Consider the following 14568-nt stretch of genomic DNA (forward strand, 5'->3'; position numbering starts at 1 on the left):
GGGTATAATTGCTTTACAATGGTGTGTTAGTTTCTGCTTTATAACAAAGTGAATCAGTATACATATACATGTTACCATATCTCTTCCCTCTTGCGTCTCCCTCCCACCCTCCCCATCCCACCCCTCCAGGCGGTCACAAAGCACCGAGCTGATCTCCCTGTGCTATGCGGCTGCTTCCCACTACCTATCTATTTTACGTTTGTTAGTGTATATATGTCCATGCCTCTCTCTTGCTTTGTCACAGCTTTTGTTCAGCTCACAGGGAAACATTCTGACTCTGCTCACCTGTGAATGGCTGCAAGAAAGAAGAAATTAACACATCCCCTACCCGAGGATGGTCAAACCAGGGGATATTTTGCAAGACTTATGACCTTTTAACTTTATTTCCTAACCTCCGCCTCCCCACCCCCTTCTATAAAAGAAACTAGCATCCAGACCCCAATGAGATGGTTCTCTAGGACATTAGTCTGCCATCTTCTCAGACGCCCAGCTTTCCGAGTAAAGTTGCTATTCCTTGCCTCAACACCTCGTCTCCCGATTTATTGCCCTGTCTTGCAGTGAGCAGAGCGAGCTTGGACTCGGTAACAAAAAGGAGACAATCAAAGTTTAATAACATGTATACATGGAAGAACCCAGGAAAACTGAGTAACTTGCCAAAATGGCCAAAGTTCCCACCTTAAATACCGTCTTCAGCTAAAGATAAAAGAGGATGTTGAGGGTGAGGAGAGTCTGTTATGGGAGATTACCAGGAAAAGCATAGTAAACAAAGGTGATTGTGATAGAGATTTGTCATTGTCTTCTCCATTGATAAAAGTTTCTAGAGATTTGGTCATTCTCCTTTTTCAGGTACAGGCAGGGAGACACACTTACAAATAAAGATTTCCCTTAAAAATGTAAATGTTCCATATGAAAGGGCAGCTTCTACTTGATTTTCAGAGCCCTTCTCTGTTAACACAAGTTCGTGTGCCCGATGCATGGTGAGGCCAAACAAACTGAAACGTCGGAGTTTGAGCAGAGAACGGTTTATTGCAAGGCCATGCAAGGAGACAGGTGGCTCATGCCCTAAAAAGCCCCAAGCTCCCTGAAGGAAGTGATGGGGGGGGGGGGGGGGAGAGGGGGAAGGGTTTGCAGGGTCTGCGATCAGCTTGTGCACAGTTCTCTGATTGGCTGATGGTGAGGTAGCAGGGTGGTGTCACAGGGGTTCACATTATCAGTCCTTAGGAGGCCTGGGGCTATGTGTTTATGGTCCTCAAGTGGTTAACATCTTCCATTTGTTTGAGAGGGGAAGGTTTTTTACATTTGCAAAACAATCCAGGAAATGTGCATGAAATGCTATTATCTAGGTACTTCAGAGAGGAACTAAAGCAGAGGATATGGAGGAAGGCCTGTCCTGGGAAGGCTCCATGGGGTCCTCCTGCTCGATTACATCCCTTGTCTGCTGTTTCTCAGAAAATAACCGGCTTAAAACAATTCATATGCCAAAGACATATTTTAGGGTGGCAAATTCTGCTCCCCTACACTGCAACAAATATGGGCTAGGCGTGGAGTGGAAACTCGGCAGGTGTTACAGATCAGAGACCACTGTCTCTGCGTGACCTAGCAAATATTTTTTAATTAAATTTATTTCTTATACAGCAGGTTCTTATTAGTTATCTATTTTATACATATTAATGTATATGACCTAGCAAATATTTGTTTATCAAATAGTACCAAACTGCAGACACAGGAGAAGCTCTGAAAACTGAGTCAAAGTTCCGCTTTTGTAAGAGACATTTATATTTATAAGGGAAACCTCTATTTGCAAGGGTGTCTCCCTCTCTGTATCAGGAATAGCAAGATAACCAAATCTCTAGAAACTTATCAATGGAGAAGGCCCTGACTTAAATATTCATAACAACCATACCCTGGTTTACCCTGCTTTGCCTGAAAACGGCCCATAACTGATCTAAACCTGGTCACTATCCTTGTCCTTGAACAGGTCTCAGTAATTAATGATCTAAAGGGAACAAAAGAATGCAGGAACAAAGGACTGTTATCAGGCAAGAGAAGTAACAATAGCAAAGATAGTAAATCAGTGGGAAAGACTCCCAGTTCTGTTTCTGTGGTAAAGATTAGCCTGAAGCACATTCTCCAGCTGGCTTGCAGAATTTAAATCCAAGTGCTCAACCACCAGATCAACCGGAGCCTAAGGGATGATAATGTTGACCCTTTATGACCCTTGTGACTTTGACTAAAGCTTGAACCCTGCTGACCTTTGCCCCAATTCTATGCTGAATTCTCCTCTGTTCAAGCCCCTTCATGAATATGCATGTACTCTTAGCTTAAAATTTCCCCAGTTTTGCTGCTCTGGGAGACACTGCTTTGGGAAAGAGCCCTGGTGTTCTCCGGACTTGCTGCAAGTAGTAAAGCAGAAAATTCTGAGAAATAAGGACTGCCATAAATTCCTTCTCCAGGGGAATTTTATGGCCATGAAGAAGATGGAAAGTCAGCACCAAGATGAGTCTGCACAAAGATACTTCACTAAAATAACACTTGTGTTCTATTAATTTCCCCGTGTATTTTCTTCCCACAATTTACATATCTGAAGCAAGGTCCTGGTGCGACACGCCAGCGGCAGATGGCAGGCAGGACATGCCAATAGTCTTCGCTCCCAGGGGAAGAGGGAGGTTACAGGTTATGGGGGGAATTAACATCCGATTGGCTCATCGGTTGCCAGGGAAACCAGCAGAGGGCCGTGCCCCTCATCGCTCCTTTGATAAGCTATCATAGTGGAGATAGTTCCGATCTAAAGATTAGAACAGTCACTAGATGGGGCCGGGGCAAGTACATAGGTATTTACTGATTAGGATGTATGATTAAGAGGGAAGGTCAGTCAGGTGAGTAGGGTGTAGGTGAAGCAGGCACTGGTCGAGCAGGGGATGAAGGTACAGAGAGCAAGAGAACAGCCATCTTGGGTGGCCTAATCATACAACGTGTGTGTAGGTGGGGGTAAGGCAGGCATGTAGGGCATTGGGCATGATTTTAAGGAATGTAGGTTAATCTACACCTAGTTATATATTAGCTCCCATCCATCCCACCCCTAAACTACGCTGAGCCCCCGAGTGGGGCCTTCATAAAAGAGAGGCTGCAGTTCCTGAAGTGGGTGATGGCAGGAATGAATGAATGAGAAGTATGGAGAGGATGGTACTTAATGAAGGCCACCTTCCAGGTTAAAAGAGGGAGAGCAGAGACCCTGGAACTACTGGATCACGGACTGTTATCCTAGGCCCCAAACCTGAACTCGAATGCAAATGTGTGTATGTGTACAGGTTTCTAAGGAGTTTATCCAGATCTTTCATCCGTTCTTACAAGGATCTGTGAACCCACCTGTTAAGAATCCCCCACCCTAGACTTTAAGGGGAGATGGTCAGAAACAGCAGACCAGCGCCCTTGGCTTTGAGCTATGGTGAGCTTTTAAACGGTGTGTTTTAATTTGTGAGTTTAGCCCTTCTGTCAGTGCTGAGTCTGCAGAATTTTCCTGAGAAAGAAAGGGACTGTCAGGGAAATTTGTGCTTCAAAGGAAAATTATAGCACACCCTTTTGTGTCATCTGATTCTGTGAGAGCTATTTTACAATTCTGTAGATTGTAGATATGATAGCAATAGAAAATAACTCCTGTCTATAGACATGCAAATTACTTGTCTACTGGTGGGACATTTTCTCCCTCCCTAGTCCACCCTCCCCACCAATCCCTAACCGTGTAAAAGCCAGTTTGGGCCCTATTTACACTTTAATTTCAATATTCCTGATCTATAAATGGCCTCCATTCTTCGAATTCTCCTTTGAATTGTAGTAACACCTCACCAGTAACCTCGTTAGTGAGTTAAATAAAATCTTTTCAAAGGGGTTCATTTTTATACTTGTATGAGAGTCACGATTGTATATTTTTTGGGAAAATTACCCTTTAATAAGACCTTTGTTCTTTATTCGACTGGAAGGAGTTTCTAGTGCCACCTCCATAACCATGGCAACCGAAGCATAAGGCAAACAAACCCACAGAATTCCTAAATCTCCCACAGCCTACCCTTTGGTGTGACCAGAGGGGAACGGCACTAGGCTCCTTCCCCTTCCCTCTCGTTCCTCCCCTTCTTCCTCCTTTTGCTCCCCACCCCCTTCCCTTCCTCTCTTCGATTCTCTTCCTCCTCGAGGGCGCCCGCGACCCAGGGGCTAGAATAGTGGCGGGGGCGCGGGGGCGGCTACCGGCCGCTGAGACGCGCCCGAGACCGGGCCGCCCACACCCGGGCCAGCCTCCGGTGTCGCAGGGGGACGCTCTGAGCTTGCAGTGGAAGGGAGGGTTTCCTGAAAAGAAGGAACATTACAAGTTTCTAGTCAGTAAGAGCAAAAAACTAAACATTTTTTTCGGCAAGAAAATTCGGGTTGTTTCAATGTAGCGATAAAAATAACAGGCAAAAGCCATGTGGAAAGTGTGCAGTAAGCTTCCGTGTAGGCATTGGTGGTTCAGTGGTAGAATTCTCGCCTGCCACGCGGGAGGCCCGGGTTCGATTCCCGGCCAATGCAGAGAGCATTTCGTTTTCAAAAAATCCTTCCAATTTTCAAAATGCTCTCGTTTTGAACTCGGATACTTTTTACATTCGAATTTTGACCTACTCGTATATTTTGTGACCATAAGACCCGGAGTCACTTCTGCAAGGTGAAAGGGGCAGGCTGGCTGGAGACGGGCTGTTTTCCTAAAAGAAACATCCAATTTTCTGTGTTCAGAATATATGGAGTCAATCTGCTCTGGATTCATTCTTCTGTTTGAAGCATGAGTAAAGCCAGCGAATGGGCTCTGATGGAAAGAAAACTTTTTCCAACTTATAAAAACAGCTCTCTTTAAATAAAAATATAATAAAGGAATTACTGCGAACTCTGGCCGCCGCGTTCAGCAGAGTGGCGCAGCGGAAGCGTGCTGGGCCCATAACCCAGAGGTCGATGGATCGAAACCATCCTCTGCTAGGTGCTTCCTTTTTTTCGGGGTTGCGGGGGGAACGAGGTACCGTAGTCTTAGCAACCCTGTTTCCTTTCTTTCTGTACCTCATGAAAATGTGGGTAATTCAGGGGTAGATTTTTATCCCAAGAAAATTTTGTGACGAAAATAATTCACAAATCAGAAAGTCTCTAATGTCAGGTGCCCCATCTCAGGGAGCAGAGAATTAATATTCATCCATCCGCTGAAAGGTGCCCATCTTTACCTACTACTGTATTGTAAAAGAGAATTTAAATTTAGAGTTAAAAAGAACCATATATAGCTGATTTCAGTTTCAGAGATTTGGTTAAAGGGAGCTGGGGTTTATTTAAAATGACAGTTTTCAACAATCTCTCCCCCCTGCTCTGTTTTCCTCCTTAGCACTTATCACTATGTAATATATAGTATATTTTATTTATTCATTCAGTATTTAGTCCCCCTGTGGTTCCTGTAGTATCTACAACATGGCCTGTCACATCTTGGGCGTTGCTCGTTTGTTAAATACGTTAAAAGCTACGATTTCTAATACACCAAAGATGACTATTCTTCGTTATTCTTCACCTTCTTCTTTCACCTTCTAAAAAATTACAAAAGAGTACAAAAATTACCACACAGAATCTATCTACTACTTAACATTATGGTATATAAACTACAAATTTCTTTTATATTTAAGGAAAACAACAACAACATAAAATTGAAGTACTCTTCAGCTGCAAACCCAGTCCTAATATCCCCTTTCTCAGGGCAACTCTACTATGAATTTGATGTGCATATCTCCCATTCCTTTTTTTTTTTTTATGAATAATTTTTATTTGCAAAGAGCCTGAAAACAACTCATATTACAGTTTTCATTTAAATAACACAATGCTTATTTTCAAAAGCATTGACAAAGTGCCCACATAAAAGGCTTTCCTTTATGATACCATTGACAGTAAGTCTATTTCTATGTAATAATCTATAACTAAACATATGAGTATACCTAATGTCTACATAAATGTCTGGACTGAGAGGCCAAAGGGCCATATTTGATTTTCAGTTGGTTCTAAAGTGAAGGCAACGTCTTTATGAACCTGGCGATACAGGTTTTAGAAATCCAGTCATTAAAGTTCTTTTATCAACTGTATTTAATTTTTTTTTTTTTGTATTTAAAGTTTTTTCCACATGAAAATCCTATCACAGTAAAGAATTACTTTAGGTACCAGGCGAGATCTCATTTCATTTTCAGTCTTGCTTACATGGATGCCCATGGCAGACACAATTTCCATCTGAGGTGTTTCAGTAACAAGCTTTCTAATCTCACAGATCACCAGAGGAACATGTGATTAATCAAAAGGAAAAAATTGCCCAGAAAGATGAAACATTATTCACTATTTTCTTCTGTGTTCTATTTAAGAAATAAATTTTCAGTCGGTTCTTGGATATTGTAACCATAGACTGAGCATCTTCTCACAGTGGCAAATTCATGCTTACCTAGAATTTCTTATTGACATGCATAAAAATGAAAAGAGAAGAGCTCTATTATGATAGTGTCGACGAAAAATTAAATCAGCCGATCTCAGAAAGAAATGGAAAACTTTCTTCAAGCCAAATTGAGGATTATAACCAGGGAACAGCCTCTCAGAAAGCTCCAAGAACTGTTCCGCCCATTAGAAGTCAAAACACAGTTATATAAGTTTTTTGAGACAGAGGGCTGTACATCAAACGACGTATTATTGACAGTTTACACAATTCAGATCTGCAAGTACAAAGTTGTGGGTTATCATGGCTCCTTACAAGATCAAGAAGGAAGGTTTTCTTTTAAGGAGTTGTCTTGTTGGTGATAGGAGAATGTTGTTCTTTACGGTTGAGGCCAGTATTTCTGCTGATGGGAGTGGTTTGGTGGATGCATCATGCAGACACACAATGCACAGTGGAGGGGGAGGGGGAGAGGGAGGGAGGTGGGGGCAGGGGCGCGGGGAGCGGAGCCCAAACGGCAGAGAAAATTTTTTATGTTTAAATTTTTCTTGTCTTGCCATAAAACGTGAATTTTATTTCACAATAGTCATTTTATTGTGGGGCCGGGCCTCCAAGCACACTCTCTGTGTATAGCACATCTCCCACAAAAAGCATTTTGCGAGATTGAAACAAAGTTTGTCATCTGTTACATTTGTTAGCAGTAGCTTCAAGTGACCTGGAGGAAGGAGACTTATTTTTAGAAACAGATTATTTCTGCTGGAAGAGAGACTTCAGAGATCACTTTTAGTTCAGGAACAGACCAGGAAGATGAGACCGTCCAGTAAATTACACAGAATGTGGTAGCAGTGGCAGCAGGGCTGGGTGGTGGATAAAACCCAAGCCTTCTGATTCTGCAAAGTGTTATTCTTCAATTACAGTCTTCACTTCATAGCTTTGGATGCCGACTATAGAGATTTCCAAATCTCAGAATTTCCTAGAGAGGCCTAGAAACTGCTTGTGTGAGGCAATAATCCGCTGGCTGAGAGTTGAGTGTCTATTCAATAAGGTTTGGAGGAAGAAAATGGGACTGGGACCAGTTTACCTTTGTCCCCCTCCTTCCTGTCCACACCCATCACCTGGAATCATTTGCATTTTATTAATTATCTACAACTTACATTCTATCTCTGAGTTGTAAAATAGCCTAATCACTCAAAGGCAATCAAAGATGCACACCTCCATAGATCATATAATCCTGGAGGCTCAGCCACGTGGCCCCACCCCACCGGGCACCACTGAAAGGACTCTCTGGGAGCTGTCGACTGAAAAAAAATGCACAACCTAAACGTTGAGAATTATGTTTTATTCCGTGGACCTGCTGAGGACTTAAGCCCAGGTTGCAGCCTCTCAGATAGCTTTGAGGGACTGCTGTGAAGAGGTAAGGGAATAGCCAAGATATATAGGAGTTCAAACAAACAAACAAACACCGGGTGGTCTAGCATCAAAATATCACTGCTAATTAAAGAAAACCAGACATCACAAGTTAATGAATTTAGCGCATTTTTATGTGTGGGAAGATGCAAGAGTCTGGGCTCATTGAAATCATTCCTTTGATATGTATCTTAACTACCTAGGGCCAGTATCCTGCTTTTCTCCATCCTGAAGCCCCTCAGGGTGCACAGTCAGTGCGTGGCAGTGGCTGATGGCTTGATGGCTGCGGTAAAATCCTTCGTTTACTGATATGGCAGGTGACAGTTTTTGTCCACAGATCCCATTCACACACTTCCAAGTTTGGTAACTTATTCTGACAACTCATACACATTCTGTTAATAATCTTCCTTTCCCCTTATACTTCTCCAATGCCAAGTTTTCATTCTCAGGCCTGCTTTTATTGCTATACTGACCAGTGGAATTCCAGGATCTAGCCTTGAAAACACAGTTTTTAGTTCGCAAAGAAAATGTCTTGCCCTAGTAATAAGCTGCTAATTGGCAGCTCCTTTTTTCCTCAAGATCTTTATCTTTGTGATATTTGTTAATCAGAAGAAGACAATTGGTTTTTCCTACTTCTCCCATATGCGTGGAAATAAAGTAAAAAAATATTAAAAGAAATCAGTGATTCACTAGAGAGCTGATTTCAACAGAATTTGAGTCTGTGCCTCATGTAAATAGAGGAAACAAGGAGCTAAAGGAGAGAGAGGGGCAAGCTGGGTTCAGGGAACAAGGGTGGGCCATTCGCAGAAGGCAGTGGAACCAGGAAGGGAAAAGGTGGAGCTTCCGCTAAGATCCTTACCGCCTCTGCCTTCCCCTTTCATTTTATTCATTGTAAGACAGGAGAAATAAGAACAGTTACTAAAAAAAATAAAAAAATAAAAAAAAGGAGAAAAATTTGAAAGAAAAGTAGGTAGAGGAGAATACATCACAGTAAGACAAATATAACATAATTAGAAAAGAATAAGTTTATTTATTAACTATTTAGTCTACAATAAACTATTGCAAACAATTTTCACCACTTTTACCTCATTGTTGGTAGGGAGCTGAAATTTTTTTATTATTTGTTTAGTTCACTTTTTTATCCATTTACTTAAATTGCCAAAAAAAAAAAAAAAGCTGTTGAATGCCTGCTGTGTGTGTGACCCTCTGCTCTGTCTAGAGCTGCCAAGTGCGAAACAGATTCTTTTCAGTTGAGGATTTAGGAGGATAGGGAGATCCAGGCATTTGATCTGGGTTTTGGTGGTATGGACAGTATACTGGACACTTGATATGGACACAGAAATCTCTGTTAATGTCCAGAGTTCTCCAGCTGTGGGATTAAGGTTTTCAGGAAGCTTTCAGGTATTTTTTGTTTAGTCCACACTATTATACATTTTTTATTAGTTGTGATGAAATAAAATTCATATTTTATGGCAAGACAAGAAAATTTTAAACATAAAATTTTTCTTTGCCTATTTGGGCTTCCTCCCTCCCCTTTAGTGTGTGTGGTACATCTGTATTAACCAGATCTCCCTAGGAGATAACATTCCTTATTAATCTCATCAGGGTCACTATTCCTTAGGAGATAACCTTCCGTGGTAATCTCATAAGGGGCCATGATGGCCCTGACCCACTACTTGATTTGTATGCATAGATCTGGATTGTGTAAACTGTCAATAACACGTCATTGTATGTACAGGTCTCAGTCTCAAAAACTTAACTGTGCTTTGATCTTTAACGGGTGGAACAGTTCTCAGAACTTTCTGAGAGACTGTTCCTGGGTTATCAGCCGCAATTTGGCTTGAATAAAAGTTTCCATTTCTTTCTTAGATTGACCGATTAATTTTTTTGTTGACAATTGCCAATTTGGAAAATTTGAAGTATTCCTTATTAAAATGCAAATCCTCTTGAAAAAATTGAAAGACTCACTGACCCTGAGCCTGCAGCCCCACGAGGCAACAGTCAAGTGAAATCATAGTGTATAGGCTCTGCAGCCTTCAGTTTTCTGCAGTTCCCACTGGTCCCCTTAGTTTCCAAGTGTGAGTTGGCATTTATCAACATCCTTGTGCTGTGGTTGTTCGTAGGGTAGTATTAAAAGAACAGTGAAATATGCTACTAAAACTGGGAAGGTGAAATACAGTGTCAGAAGTCTTTGTACTTCAAGAAAAATAGCAAAGAGCACCTTGTAGCCAGTTTTGCTTTTATCTGCTAGGCCCCCATGAGCATTTGACTTTTAACCTCTGGTTTAGGGTATATCACAACTGTCTCTTTAGGTACAGTTAAAGCTAAATGTAAACATTTAATGAAAGACAATTTGGAATAGAAAGTTGGGATCAAAGCATGGAAAAAATGGCCTAAATGCTGTTATGGACTCAATCGTGTTCCCTCAAAATTCCTTTGTTTTGAGCCCTAACCCCAAAGTGACTATATTTGGAGATAGGGCCTTTAAAGAGGTAATTAAGGTTAAATGAGATCATTAGGGTAGGGTCCTAATCCGAAAGCCCTGGTATCTTTATAAGAAAAGGAAAAGACTCCAGGGGTGCAGACACACAGAAAAAAGACTATGTGAGGACACAGCAAGACAGCCAGCTGCATGCCAAGGAGGGAAACCAGTCCTGCCGACACCTTAACCTTGGACTTCTAGCCTCCAGAACTGTGAGAAAATAAATTTCTGTTGTTTAAGACACCCAGTGTGTGGTATTTTGTTGTGGCAGTGCTAGCAAACTAATACAAGCATTTTAATAGGATGTTTGTTTGGACTTAGGCAGTAGAAACTGTCAAAGCAGGACTAAGAGACAGAAACGTTTGGAAAGGAAAAAAAAAGTCTACCTGCAAAGAGGTCAAGAGTCAGACTTTGAGGAAAACCCCCCCCCACACACACACACACAAGTATTTAAAATGGTGTGTGTTGGAGGGGGGAGCTGCAAAATGACTGAGGTTACCACGTGCACATTGGCCTGTTCATGGTGGAAAAATTGCAACTCACATGGTAATTATTATCCTGACAAGTCCTGACACATCTTCAAAGAGCAGTCTAGCAAAAATCAGGGTGTCATTGTTCTGTCAGGTGTTTAGGTTTACAGAAAACATTCAAGTATTTATTACTTTGAGGACCAGAACTAGGGTGAGCAGGACCCTATTATTTTTTATTTATTTTAGGGTGCATAATATTTTGATTTCTTTTTTTAAATTTTATTCCTTTTTATTTCCACAGCTCTGAACAGAGCACAAAACAATACCTCTCTCCCTCTCTCACATGCGCACAAGTGACTCTTGAAGTGACTAACAGATCCGGCGGTTAAAGGGAGACAGAAATGATCACTCTACTCATCCTAACTCACTGTTAGTAAAAAGTTGAAGTTAGGAAGCATTTCAGTTGGATCTGGAAAACACGACGCCTTGGATCGGTCCTTCTGTTTTCTTGCCACAAGATGGCAGAAGAGGGCAATACTTCTTATTTCACCCACTCTGAAGGTAATTATCCCTCTGATCTCTTAACAGTGGAAGAAAAAAATCTCGGAAAAAGCAAATAATAGAAAGAGGGGATGAATATGATGCTGATGAGTTCAGGATGAAATTAGGGGACTGCTCTCCACCAAGTAGGGTAGCTTGTCTGTGGGTTTTGTCGCCAACTCCCAAGACCTAATGACAGGGGCGCAGGGACTGGAAAAAGAATCTCATCTTAGAGGAGTGAATGACAAACCCGTATATTCTGCAGACCCATTGACCTGTTGGCATGAATTCCTGGAGGCTTGTTGTCTGTGACAGGGACAAGACTGTTCGTCTGACATAGGGTCTATACCTACAACTTTAAGGAAAGTGACAATAGGGAAAGAGAGGAAATGTTACAGCCTGGAGGGGGGATGTGGTAGTAGGGGCTTATTTTGCTGTTAATGGGGGAAAAAAAGATTTACAATAGCAGTCATTTACTGGTAAGAGGGGATGACAGGGTAGTGGAAAATGTTAATGCTTCCAACTGCAAAAAAAAAGAATTTAGGCATTGTTGAAAGGTGCAGGGGAGGGGGGAATTGAAGGACTTTCGATCATGCCTTGAGACTCCATTCCCTAATATTCCTAGTTAGCCCATGCGTTAAGTAAGTACGCCCTTCTCTTAAATACTGAGTTCTCTGACTTCTATCGCGGGATTTTAAATCGTGGACTCTAAAGTCACTCAGATAACTACTCCCCCGGCCTAGCGAGTCCTGGCATATCTCCTTCCGGCACATCGATTAAACATTGGAAGAACGCGGCTTTCCCAAATTGCTGGGTTCCTTGTTCAAACTTTTCTCCTTAAGGAACGTCCCTGACCTTTAATATTCCCGTTGCACTTTGACATAAATCACTTCAACTCACCCTAAGATCTCCGTAGGATAGGCAGGTCTAATGTTACCGTACCCATTCTGTAGTGGATGAGAGATAGACACCGAGAGGTTAATTTCGCCCAGGATCCGACTGCAGAACACAGTACCGTTAATTGTCAGCTTTATGGCTCTTGGCTCCAGAGCCCGGTGCATTTCCGCAGATAAAGCAAGTCATCCTTTTACTTTCGAGAAAATCTCTTCAAAACGCACAACCCTGATGGCAGACTATCTGGCCAATTGCAGCCCACGGCGGGCTTTTCAAATAGTGCTTCTGCCCAATCAGAGACGGGGAGCGTTCCTTGCGTTGAAAAAGTGTAAACAAAAGCGAAATTTTGGCTCTTGCAGCTGAGGGCAAAACTGAAAATCTTTTTCAAAGGACGCCAAAGAATCCACACTAAATTTGCATGACACTGCATAAATGCGTATACTAGAATATTTACGGAGGGCTTTTTAAGTTTTTACCCCGTTTTCCGCTCCCAAACCAACCCCCTACTCTCCCGAGAGAAACTAGACTACAGGCAAGTGCACCAGCTATTTCTCTGAAAGTGTAGGTGGCTCTGAAAAGAGCCTTTGGGTCATGTGTGGCAGCGGGCTGGCTCACTTGGAGCTGGTGTACTTGGTGACGGCCTTAGTGCCCTCGGACACGGCGTGCTTGGCCAGCTCCCCGGGCAGCAGCAGGCGCACGGCCGTCTGGATCTCCCTGGAGGTGATGGTCGAACGCTTGTTGTAATGCGCCAGGCGCGACGACTCACCCGCGATGCGCTCGAAAATGTCGTTGACAAACGAGTTCATGATGCCCATGGCCTTGGACGAGATGCCGGTGTCCGGGTGGACCTGCTTCAGCACTTTGTACACGTAGATAGAGTAGCTCTCCTTGCGGCTGCGCTTGCGCTTCTTGCCATCTTTCTTCTGGGCCTTGGTCACCGCTTTCTTGGACCCCTTCTTCGGAGCCGGGGCAGATTTAGCCGACTCAGGCATGATGAAAAAAATTACAAGATTCCCGAGAAGCAAAGAGAGAATAGTGAATCGGTCGAGTCCTTTTTATTTACAAATCCATATGCAAATAAGGTTTGGTAAAGTTCTTCGTCGGATTGGCGAATATTAGTGATGACGTTATTTCAATATTGTCCAATCAGAACGCGCATTATTAGGAACTGCATTTGTCTTGTTTAAAATGGGACAGCAACTCTGGCCAATGGAATAGCTTCTTTTTCGCGCGCAGCTGCGGTTATAAATTATGGGTTTTTCTTTCTCTTTAGTCTTTTTTGGCGTAGGTGCATAAGCTTTGCACTATGTCTGGACGTGGCAAGCAAGGCGGCAAAGCTCGCGCCAAGGCCAAGACTCGCTCCTCGCGGGCCGGGCTCCAGTTTCCCGTAGGCCGAGTGCACCGCCTGCTCCGCAAAGGCAACTACGCCGAGCGGGTCGGGGCCGGCGCGCCGGTGTATCTGGCCGCGGTGCTGGAGTACCTGACGGCCGAGATCCTGGAGCTGGCGGGCAACGCGGCCCGCGACAATAAGAAGACGCGCATCATCCCGCGCCACCTGCAGCTGGCCATCCGTAACGACGAGGAGCTCAACAAGCTGCTAGGCAAAGTCACCATCGCTCAGGGCGGCGTCCTGCCCAATATCCAGGCCGTGCTGCTGCCCAAGAAGACTGAGAGCCACCACAAGGGCAAGGGCAAGTAAGATCTGAATTAATACTCCAATCTCTAAGAACAAAGGCTCTTTTCAGAGCCACCCACAACTTATGTGGAAGAACTGAACACTGTCCTGAAACCTATCACGAATCCCTGGCTAAGTTTACAGTACTGTACGTTGAAATATGTAGTCCTATTGATTTGACCGAGCATGCGTTAACTCATCTGGTAAAAACTAGTTTGCAGTTTACTCTTGTAAAACCATGAAAGCGGCCGCATTTATTGTCCCCTCCCCAGGAACACATTTCCGGTGATTATTTGTTCCAGCAAATGTTAAATATTAAACCAATTTTGTCTTGTTTCTGGGTCTTTATCGTTAAAACCCGATGGTCCATTAGTTAACTAAAACTGCCCCTACTCGAAAGCTCCTTTCAGAGCTACTCCTATTTACAGGAAAACACCTAATCACTGATCAATGTAAATGTATCATTACTCCAGGCCTGCTTAAGTACACAGTTTACATATTAAAGTCCAATCAGCCATTTGATTGCATCAAAATCAATTAATGAAGTCACAGTCATTTACTAGTATTTAGTCAAGCACACATCAAGCTCCTCCTTCCCCACACCACGCTGGGCAAAGTTGTGTTCAGGAGGCCGGTGTGC

General features: G+C 43.0%; 2 protein-coding genes and 2 non-coding genes across 4 annotated transcripts; 3 read left to right on the forward strand and 1 right to left on the reverse strand.

Annotated features, from left to right (window-relative positions):
• Positions 1-4486: 4486 nt before the first annotated feature.
• On the forward strand, positions 4487-4557 carry TRNAG-GCC (transfer RNA glycine (anticodon GCC)). Its single transcript has one exon. It is a non-coding gene; the product is annotated as a tRNA-Gly (tRNA).
• Positions 4558-4923: 366 nt separating this feature from the next.
• On the forward strand, positions 4924-4995 carry TRNAM-CAU (transfer RNA methionine (anticodon CAU)). Its single transcript has one exon. It is a non-coding gene; the product is annotated as a tRNA-Met (tRNA).
• A 7686-nt stretch (positions 4996-12681) lies between these two features.
• Positions 12682-13264, reverse strand: LOC101283207 (histone H2B type 2-E-like). The gene has a single exon (XM_033417071.2). It carries the CDS (start codon positions 13243-13245, stop codon positions 12865-12867), a length of 381 nt encoding a protein of 126 aa, XP_033272962.1. The 5' UTR covers positions 13246-13264; the 3' UTR covers positions 12682-12864.
• Positions 13265-13546: 282 nt separating this feature from the next.
• On the forward strand, positions 13547-14225 carry LOC101282957 (histone H2A type 1-like). The gene has a single exon (XM_004286102.4). It carries the CDS (start codon positions 13560-13562, stop codon positions 13950-13952), a length of 393 nt encoding a protein of 130 aa, XP_004286150.1. The 5' UTR covers positions 13547-13559; the 3' UTR covers positions 13953-14225.
• The last annotated feature ends 343 nt before the right edge of the window (positions 14226-14568 follow it).

The sequence above is a fragment of the Orcinus orca genome, chromosome 10, assembly GCF_937001465.1.
Source record: "Orcinus orca chromosome 10, mOrcOrc1.1, whole genome shotgun sequence".
In the NCBI taxonomy this organism is placed as follows: domain Eukaryota; kingdom Metazoa; phylum Chordata; class Mammalia; order Artiodactyla; family Delphinidae; genus Orcinus; species Orcinus orca.